Raw genomic sequence first — 10,991 nt, 5'->3', positions numbered from 1 at the left:
ATGCAAAATGTACTTTCATCTGAAAAGAGGACTTTGGACCACTGAGCAACAGTCCATTTCTTTCTCTCCTTAGCCCAGATAAGACACTTCTGACATTGTCTCTGGCTCAGGAGTAGCTTGACTTTAGGAATGCGAAAGTTGTATCCCCTTTCTTGAAGATGTCTGTTCGTGATGGGTCTTGATACACTGACACCAGCCTCAGTCCACTCCTTGTGAAGCTCTCCCAAGTTCTTGAATCAACTTTTCTTGACAATCCTCTCAAGACTGTGGCCATCCATGCTTGTGCACCTTTTCCAGCCACCCTTTTCAGCAATGACCTTTTGTGGCTTACCCTCCTTGTGGAGGGCATCAGTGATCATCTTCTGGACAACAGTCAAGTCAGCCGTCTTCCCCATGATTGTGGTTGCGTGTACTGAACTAGACCGAGAGATACACTGTGTTCATACTGTTTTACTCAAACTCGAAATGAAATATTCTAATATTTTGAGATGTTTTTTTTTGTTTTTGTACTGTATGCCATACTGATTAAAATTAAAATAGAAAAATGCTTGAAACATTTTAGTTTGTGTAATGAGTCTATAATATATAACATTTTCACTTTCTTAAATAACTGATGGAAAATATTGAACTTTTTCACAATATTCAAATTTTTTGAGATGCACTAGTATGTGTGTATATATATATATATATATATATATATATATATATATATATATACACACACACGTGTCTATACACACACACACACACACACACACATATATATATATATATATATATATATATATATATACACACACAATACTGTCCCAGGGGTGTGCAACATCAGATCAAAGACCAGAAAGACGCCATTTTGTTTTTCAAATTCAAGGATCATGTCCATTACACAGAAGAGATGATGTGAAAAAAATGCTTTAAAATATAGTATCAAAATTTAATATACTGTATATTGGTGTAATGATATTCCTTTTTTTTTATAAAAAAAGAAAATGGTGAGAGGAACAATACTTAAAGGGAGGTCTATAAATACAGAAAGGCTGTGTGTGTGTGTGTGTGCGCCCCCTCCTGCCCTTAAGGTGGAGGTGAGCTTGAGGAGGACCAGCCATCCTCACGATGGCTCATTCACGGTTCTCTCCAGCTCAATAACTTTTGGTCCTTTGTTGGATTGTGACTCTGCTGACCTGTGGAAAGAGAAACAAAAATTGAAAAATGGATTTGGAAAACATTGGATGAAACACCAGAAACCAGCAGGCAAACGGTTTACCAACAGCGGCTCTCTGGAAGGCCTGAAATATTTTGAGTCTTTCTCCAACAACAAACTCAGTCTGATTGATTCACTCACTCACTCACTGAAGAGAATCCATTATATGTGTCAAAAGTTGAGGAGTTACGTTACCTGTGTGCGTGCAGGTCAATAAGAAGGGCTTTGTGTGTGTTGGTGCCGTTGTTCTGAACAAAAGGTGGGCTGGGTTTTGGAGTTTGAGGCGTGGCCTGTTTGAGTCTGAGCTGCTGCTCCAGGCGCCACATTACCATGGCGTTTGTCTGTGTCCCCCACTCTGGATATTCTCCGCCAAGCCCGGACAGGCGGGGCTCGTCACCTACACTGTGCTCTTCAAAGGCCAGCAGGCTTCTGGACTTTACTGGTGGACAGAACAATCAGTTTCAGACATTGGATACAGACCTATTTATTTTTAAATTGCTCACATGAGCATTTATACAAGAAATTTTGTATTTCATGAAATTCTTCCAAGTTCAGGGGTGGGGAAACCATTTATATCGTACTCGTGCTCTTGCATGTGTCTAAACTTACACAGAAGACCACTTCAAATCCACAACAAATATTTTTATGGATTTCAGTCCTCTTATACATAAACTATGCCATCCAGTTTTTCTTTATTATGTTTACAGCATTCAGCGGACACCTTTATCCAGAGCAACTTGGAGTCTCAATCAAAAACGTCCTCATGCTAGTTCACTAGGTCAGGGACCATGGAGAGTAACACTGAAAACATTAAGTGAAAAACAAACGTTTTGTGATACTGGCATTAAAGCTAGACAGCCTTTCGATTTCATAAAATCACTGAAATTTAGTTCCCTCTGAAATTTGGTCATTGTGATGTATGTTTATTTCCATAATATCTCACAAAATATCAGGCCATTCTGTGGCTGGTAAGTTATTTAATTTGAGGGGATTCCCTAGCAAATACTGTGCATGAAGTCGCTTGCTTCGTGCAGTCAAACAGACAGAGGAAGTCTGTGTGTGCATGCGCAGGTTTACATTCTTTATCATTATCTTTTGAGTTTTACAGCAGCTGGTATCCACAATGTTGCATTACTGCCATCTACAGGTTTACCTTGACCGTGCACTGACCGTTACATTTTGTCACTAAACAAACAGCTGATGACACCCAGATGCTCGCTGACTACCAGTATTTATTAGTTTGGTCCCGTGTTTCCTTTCCTTCGCAATATAACGTCTTCTCGCTTTTCGTTACTGTAGTTGGTCTTTCACGTTTCATTCGCACACGTCCTCCATTTTTCTCTCCTGTTTCAAATTTGTATCCTACAATGCCTTGCGTGAACCAGGAAAGCCCACCATGTGATGCATGACGTATCTAGAATTGGGTCATGGTGAAGCAGGAAATAGTGGAGAATTTAGGGCCATGTGGCCCTAAATTCATTAATTGTTCTATTTAAAAAAAAAACTAATAAAATTGGAAGTCTGTGATTTGAATTCAGTAGCTTTCAGTCCACTAAACAAAAATAATTGGGTGTCAGGGAAAATTCTTTGTATGAACTACACTTGAAAAATCTGAATCAATCAAATTTTATTTATATAGCCCTTTACAATAACCGAAAGGTACACAAAGTGCCTTACATCAAAGCCATAAAACATAACACTAAAGCACAAAACAATGTTTTGTATAAAACAATACATAAAAACACAGTACATAAAAACACAGGTTTTGACTGCAGAAGGTGCCACAGTGCTGCAGGTTATTAAAAGCCTTTCAGAAGTACCCATCAAAAACAAGACTCCCCTAGTCAGGATTGAACGCCAATCTAAAAAAGTGGGTCTTCAACTTCGATTTAAAAAGGCCGAGATCAATAGTGGTGCGAATGTCAGGGGGCAGATTGTTCCACAGTCTGGGAGCAGCGACAGCAAAAGAATGATCACTGTTTATATCTCGACCTTGGGACTTCTAACAGAAGCTGACCCGAAGAACGCAGGGCCCTACCATGATCACGGATAGTTAAAATCTCAGACAAGTAAGAGGGAGCCAGGCCATTGATGGCATTAAAAACAAACAACAGAAGTTTAAAATCAATTATAAAACGGACTGAAAGCCAGTGAAGTGATGACAGCACAGGAGTAATGTGTTCACGTCTGGACGTGCTTGTTAAAAATCGGGCCGCAGCGTTCTGTACAAGTTGAAGACGTAAAACTGAAGACTGGCTGAGGCCAACATAAAAGGCATTACAGTAGTCCAGTCTCGAACTGATGAATGCATGGATTGCCTTCTCGAGATCCTGCCAACTGAGAAATGGCTTCACTTTGGCCAAGAGACGGAGCTGAAAAAAGCTCGTTCTGACAACAGAACTAATCTGTTTATCAAATTTAAGCCCACTGTCAAGCGTTACCCCAAGATTTTGTGCGAATGGTTTAAAAAAGGGGGCCAGAGTACCAGAGTTTGTTGTAAGAACATTTGACATGGGTGACGTGCCAAATAAAATACATTCCGTTTTGCTGTCATTCAAGTGCAAAAAGTTCCGTGCCAGCCACTGCTTTACATCAGTAATACAATCCAGTAACTTAGTAAGTGCCATATTTTCACTGGGTCTCATGGGCAAATATATCTGCAAATCATCAGCATAAAAGTGAAAAGACAGATTGTGTTTTTTTATAATTGATCCCAGAGATAGCATGTAGAGAGTAGAGTAGAGTGTACTTTATTGTCCCCAGGGGGGAAATTTGTATTAGGCTTAAACAGTCACTGCAACACATACAACATTCATACGGTACATTAAGACAATACATGGAATACATAAAAATATAGACCTATACATAAAAAACATAAAACTATATGGCTGCTATCTGTCATTGAGCATTTTGATGGCAGTTGGTAGAAAAGAGTTTTTATATTTGTTCAGTCTGCAATGTGGTGTTCTAAAACGTCTCCCTGAGGGTAGCAGAGTAAATTCCTGGTACAATATATGGGTGGGGTCATCTAAAATCTTCAGTGCCTCCCTGAGCACTGACTTTTCTTAGAGAGATTGCATATAACCTTGATCTGTATGACCAATAATTTTAAGTGCAGTTTTGACCAGACGCCCCAAATTTGCTTTCAACTGGACAGTCAGATTCCCATACCAGGTTTCCATGCCATACTGTATCACACTTTCTAAAACCATTTGAAAAAATAAAAACAGAAGCCTGCTACTAACACCATACAGTCTTAGTCGTCTTAAAAAATACATCGTCTGCTGGAGTTTAGTGCATAGACTGTCAATGTGAACATGCCATGTAAGTGAGCTGTCCATGAATACACCCAGGTATTTATAGGAGCAGACCTGACTAATGGGGGTATTGTGGATGCATACTGGTCTTGAATCAGAAACTGCTCTGGGGTCAAATATCATTTCTTCCGTTTTCTTTACATTGACGACCAGGTAATGGGCATCACACCAGTCTACAAACTGCTTAATTTCTAGGTGGTATGGTGCTGCATCCTGGTCTTTATGCAAAAGGCCCAAAATGGCAGTGTCATCAGAAAATTTAACAATGTAGTTGTGTGAGTGTTTACTCACACATTCATTCGTATAGATGGTGAAGAGTACAGGGGAACTCACACAACCTTGAGGAGCCCCTGTACTTATGGATTTAGATTGTGAGGTTGCTTTATGGACTCTTACATACTGCATCCTGTTTGTTAAAAATGAATAATACCATTTAATGATAAAAGTGTGGACACCCATATTCTTCAGTGTATCTAGTAATAAAAAGGGCTGAATTGTGTTAAAAGCAGAGCTAAAATCAATAAAAAGTAAACGTGCATAAGCCTTTGGGTCCTCAAGGTGCTTTAAAACTAGGTGGGTGATGCTACTTATAGCATCATTTGTGCTTCTGTGGCATTTGTAGGCAAACTGCCATGGGTCTAATTTTGGGTTTACCTCAGTTTTTAAAAGAGACACCATATATTTTTCAAAACATTTCATGACTATGGATGTTAAAGCTATAGGTCTAAAGTCATTGTTTTCAATAGGACAAGGCTTTTTTGGGACTGGTGTTATGGCTGCCTTTTTCCATAGAGCTGGGATAGTGTGAGAGTCTAGTGACCACTGAAAGATTGGACACCAGGCTGGGATGAGTTCCTCTGCGCAGGTTTTTAAGAGGCGGGCAGAGATCCCATCTGGCCCCATGGCCTTTTTTGTGTAAACCTGCTGGAATAGAGTCTGTATTTTGAGGCAGTCTACCTCATGGACATTCGTCTCATCACTGAGTGAATCTAAAACCAACATACACTCGTTATTAAAATCCTGGGTTTGGAATCTGAGAAAAAAGTCATTTAATTAATTTGCCTTCTGGTGGTTGTCGGAAGTGCTTATGTCCACTTTGCTTGGGCGCATATTTGCAATGTCTTTCATTGAGTCCCATAGTTTTTTGGAGTTCATGTTTGAGAATTCAGTCTCAATTATGTCCCTTCGATGATTCCTGGCTTCCCTCAATAACTTATTGAGTTCTTTTTGTACAATTTTCAGACTCACTTTGTCATTGTTTCTGAAAGCTGCTTTTTTTCTATTTACACAGTCTTTAATGTCCTTAGTTATATAGGGTTTGTTGTTTGGGTAGACCACAATTTGTTTTTTGTCCAGCACACTGTCCACACAGTAGTTAATATAATCAGTGATTGTGTCTGTGGCCACATCAATTTCGGCATCATGAAAAACGTCCCAGTCTGTACACAGGAAGCAGCCTTTGAGGGATTCTATCCCCTCCTCTGTCCACATAGTTACAATTTTCACTTGGGGTTTGCTGCGTTTCAACATAGTTTAATATTTTGGAATTAAGTAAATGACATTATGGTCTGAGTTGGCCAGGGGAGGTTTGGGTTTGGCGACGTATGCATTGTTGATGTTACCGTAGCACTTATCGAGAGTTCTTTTGTCGCGTGTGCTACACTTGACGCATTGCTCGAACCCAGAGAGCGCAAGCTCTAATTTGCAAAGATTGAAGTCCCCCATAATAAACACCGGTGCGCCTGGCGAACGCTGTAGTTCATTGTGTACACAGTCCGCAATGCGAGTTGCAGCTCGAGCTGCATTCCCGCTTGGGGGTACGTAGACAACGCACACGGATACACTACCAAACTCCCTTGGTAGATAAAACGGTCTGAAGTGCAGGTGCAAGAGCTCCACGTCAGGAGAACAAAACGTTTCCCTAACTGTGTATTGTTTGCCCCAGTTGTTACTCACATACACCGCCATGCCACCTCCTCTGCTTTTCCCCGATTGTTCAGTCCTGTCAGCGCGGATAAGCGAAAATCCTTTGATGTCGACTAAAGAGTTTTGGATATCTTGATGGAGCCATGTCTCTGTGATAGCCAACAGGCTCGCGGTGCGGTACTCAAAGCATGCCTTGGTGTTAATCCGAAGCTCATCAATCTTGGCCCGGAGTGACCTCGCGTTGTAGAGAATCATAGACGGCAGGGGAGGCCAATTGCCTCTCCTCAGCAGACGCTGCCGCACTCCGCCTCGCCGGCCCCATTTTCTGGGCCGCGTTCGCGTTGGCTGCACTCTCACGCATTCCAGTAGGTCCAAAACGGGGGTGACTCCAGCTGATTGCAGAGCCAGCAGGGCGTCTCTGGTGTAGGAGATAGGTGTTTGGGCCTCCTTGACCCCGAAGTGAGCTTGGCAGGGAATCCAAAGTCCGTCGATAATTAGTACGAGGTATAAATAGTAAATTAGTTTTGCCATATTGTTTCACGTTCTGCAGTGTTACACACTCAACAATCGCGCACATAAAAACAAACGCAAACGCACAAAAACAGACTGAAACAAGAGCTGGCTGCAGTGACGGCAAGCCCGGGTCGCAAGCAGAGCAGCGCCACCGGAAGTTTGTCTCCAGAGTACAGTGAAAACAGAATAGGGCCGAGAATAGAACCCTGTGGCATCCCACAAGAGAGGGATGCATATGAAGAACAGAGGTCACCAATCATCACAGCGAAGCTCCTATTTGCCAAGTATGACCTAAACCATTGGAGAGCAGTGCCACGGATGCCGACATACTGCTCTAGGCGAGATACAAGGACCGCATGGTCGACTGTATCAAAGGCTGCTGTGAGGTCGAGCAGCACCAGCATGGCAGGATTCCCGGCATCCACAGACGTTGGATATCATTGTGCACCTTTAACAGTGCTAACTCAGTGCTATGTTGGGATCTGAAACCAGACTGGAATTTATCAAGAACAGAATTTATTTCTAAAAATGACTGTGATTGAATAAAAACAACTTTTTCTAAGACCTTAGAAAGAAAAGGCAAATGGGAGACAGGCCTAAAATGGCAGTCTACCTTTAATTAAAGAATATGAAAAATAAAGAAAGCGAGCCAACACAAACTCAAATTATAATAAAAAAAAAATGGTGGTGTATAAATAGAGGATGGGCCAGTCTGTCTGCAGATAGCTATACGTGGTAAACAAACACTTCAGCTGATGGAGGATTTAGTGCTTATTATTATTATATTATTATTATTAAATACTTTATTGGTATAGAAGGGAGTCAAAATAACTTCAACTTCTGCTTTTCTGCCTTTACACTAATCATTTCATGCTCCCAGCTTTCTATGCACATGACCACCTTTGGGCATCATTATATGCAAATGAGCTGTATCCAGAATGTCCTTTGTGCTTTAAGGGCGATCAACATATGCACGTGAGTACAAACACTGCTAAGACTTTTGTAAACCCAGCAGATAGTTTCAGTTTATTCTGGCTTACGCAAATATTTACACACAGCTTTACTAAAGTACAAATGAGGCTATTTGTGTTTGTGTGCATGCAATACCTGTAGTCGTGTAAGACTCCTGCATGGTGAGCTCCCTGGATAGATCAGTCTTTGTGATGGATGAGCAGGGGCTCAGGCTTTGGTAGAAGCTCCCCAGGAAGACAGCGAAAAACAGGACCAGCGCCTACAAGATGACAGCATAGGCATGCACTGACAGTTAAATTTTTCTTCATATGATCTAAAAACATATGTAACATACAACAGCTTGCTCAATAATTCTGCTTATCAGGTTGCAGACTCAAATTATAACAGGTATTGTACTGTACAAACAAATATTAATCAAAACAAATTAAATGCCAAGTACAAGAGAGTTAACTTGCACTTGGAAACATGTTCCTCATTCCACGGTGACTTCTTTTGTAATTGTGTAGTGAACTGTGTCAAGTTATGGGATTCCCTTCAGAAAGCACACGTCACGCTGCCTTTAAACGTGATATCAAATGCAGTCTTTATACTTCCTTCTAAATTTATCTTGTGTAATAAAAGGTGTAAGTGAAGATAACCGTATTGAGCGTAGATGTCGACTACTATATAAAACACTTCATGGCGTGCTGCTATAGGAAAACAATCAACAATTAAGTGTTGAGATGTGAACCATCATGAAGCCGATTATTTTTCCTACCACTGTAGGAAAATGCTGAAGTATTTTATTCCTCTTATACCATAGAACATGAACAATTAGTTCCACTGTTCTCACTTGGCTATAAACTGTCAGTTCCTCACTTTCTTAAAGTTTCAAAGCGCCGACGGTGGAGACTCCTCCCGTCAATATTAAATGAACATCTCCTCACAGAAAACCTCATCATATTAAAAATTATATGGTTTTCCTTGTTACGTACAGCGTTCAGAAGACCAGTCCCTCTGAATAAGCTGTTGCTATAGGAACAATAACATGTTGAAATGAGCGTATTAGTATATAACTGTGATTTGAATTCATGTTAGAGCTTCTGACCAGTCAATCAGATTTGAGAATTCAACAATGCTATAGTGTAAAGTGGTATTTATTTAATGTGGAGTTTATCTGAATATTTCGGGGGGGAGTACAGTTCACTACAGAACAACTGCACACGACAAATGATTACATTACACATCAGCCTCAAATGAAATTACAGTCGACATCAGCCTCAAATCCTGCTGGTGCCTGCATGTGTTATTACTCAAAAAAGGAGGACAGGAGTCAATGATGACCCATTACTGTAGTGTTAATGCAATGGAAACATAATCCAAACACTGATATCAGTAGTCTAACACATCCATCTCTAAACCCATTAACAATTTCTGACAATCTTTGTACTCTACACATGCTTCTAAACGCACGCACACACACCCTGAGCCATGCGAGTATGCCTGATGTTCTCACCATGAGGCATGTAGAGGTCTGAGTGCTGGCCATTTTGCATGAGCGAGGGACCTTTCCAGCCACCATGGCCTGCAGGGAGTGCAGCTGCTGCAGCAAAGATCTGTGATGAAGATAAGAACACGTCTAAACATTTATTTAAGTTTAAAATATAAACCAAGTTCATGTTCTTTTAGGGGAAAATAGATAGATAGATAGATAGATAGATAGATAGATAGATAGATAGATAGATAGATAGATAGATAGATAGATAGGACAGTCTGACTTACTTGTTGGTACTTTCAAGGTTCTCCACTTTCCTGCGCAGCTCACTGTTCTCATTGGAACACGTCTCCACCCTGTGGACAGAAACACCATTGCAAAATTACAAAAGCAAATAAACAAAGGTTTGAGAGTTCAGCTTCACTTTTCATCAGGCAATACTATATTCTTTTTTTTTGGGGGGGGGGGGCATTGCGTCTGCAGGATTACTATAGGATACGTGTACAAACATTAGACACAACACTCAAAGAGATGCCTACTTGTGGACACTATAGTGGTTTTGCTATTTATTTGTACAAACATTAGGATTAAGGTACAGTTAAGGTCAAACCCTAACTCATAAGCACAGAGGAGCAGCATGTCTAAGGTGCGCATGCTGTGTAGTGAGCTGCCTGCGTAGGGGGAGTGCCGCATAGTGGGGTGCCTGTCCAACCACCCATTCCAACCTTTGTCCAAAAACTTACTTTTTCTCGAGGGCATCCACGTATTCTTTTTTCTTCCTTCGACTTTCCTGAGCAGAAATCTGCGAGACAGAAATTATGACATGGTATTAGGTTCGTTTTCATATCACAGCATGCAGAGAAGAGTCTGGGTCAAAAAGCTAGCCCCCCCCCCACACACACCTTATTCTTGATTTTCCTGCGGATCTTTTTCAAGGCCTTCTCCTCAGATTTGGATAGAGGCAGCTTCGTGGGAACAGGGTATCCCTCTGCAATCAGGGTGCGTCTCTCCTCTTCTGTCAGCATAAGGGGCCCAGAGCCCTGCAACTTCTGAATGAAAGAAAGAAAGAAAGAAAGAAAGAAAGAAAGAAAGAAAGAAAGAAAGAAAGAAAGAAAGAAAGAAAGAAAGAAAGAAAGAAAGAAAGAAAGAAAGAAAGAAAGAAAGAAAGAAAGAAAGAAAGAAAGAAAGAAAGAAAGAAAAGAAAAGAAAAGAATGAATGAGAGAGAAATTTCATGTTTCATTATATCCCCAAAACTCTTGACCCAGTTGCTGAGAAGTAGGCTGCACAGAAACAAACAAGTTGTGAAGACAGAAAAGGGAAAAAGTATCTAAAATTTTGAAAAGCACCACAATGCCCTGTTTTTTTTTCTTTTAAATGATATCATTATTGATACTGAACCCATTAACACCAACTGACAGACACCCTTCTGAAATTTTTATTCCTTTATACACTACTACATTTTAAAATGGAAACACTGGGAAAAATGCACAGCTTTAAAAATAATAATAATAATAATAATAATAATAATAATAATAAATAAACACCCCACACAATTTACACAACATGGCAACTTTCACACAAAAATCA

General features: G+C 40.5%; 1 protein-coding gene across 2 annotated transcripts in view; it reads right to left on the bottom strand.

Annotated features, from left to right (window-relative positions):
• Positions 1-733: 733 nt before the first annotated feature.
• creb3l2 (cAMP responsive element binding protein 3-like 2) overlaps positions 734-10,991 on the bottom strand; it is a 110,765-nt gene continuing 100,507 nt past the window's right edge. Inside the window, exons 6-12 of one of the 2 annotated variants that reach the window (XM_060902766.1) lie at positions 10,306-10,452; positions 10,147-10,205; positions 9,691-9,759; positions 9,425-9,524; positions 8,065-8,188; positions 1,397-1,640; positions 734-1,181 (exon numbers count right to left, since the gene is read on the bottom strand). In XM_060902766.1, coding sequence (XP_060758749.1) covers positions 1,109-1,181; positions 1,397-1,640; positions 8,065-8,188; positions 9,425-9,524; positions 9,691-9,759; positions 10,147-10,205; positions 10,306-10,452 — 816 coding nt within the window. In that variant the 3' untranslated portion in view covers positions 734-1,108. Of the gene's footprint in view, positions 1,182-1,396; positions 1,641-5,921; positions 6,909-8,064; positions 8,189-9,424; positions 9,525-9,690; positions 9,760-10,146; positions 10,206-10,305; positions 10,453-10,991 lie in introns of those variants that run through there. The other variant, XM_060902765.1, reaches the window with a different exon arrangement.

Source organism: Neoarius graeffei, chromosome 21 (assembly GCF_027579695.1).
Source record: "Neoarius graeffei isolate fNeoGra1 chromosome 21, fNeoGra1.pri, whole genome shotgun sequence".
NCBI classification, from domain to species: domain Eukaryota; kingdom Metazoa; phylum Chordata; class Actinopteri; order Siluriformes; family Ariidae; genus Neoarius; species Neoarius graeffei.
Note: the sequence above shows the minus strand (reverse complement) of the source record. Positions and strands in the feature narration are given on the sequence as shown.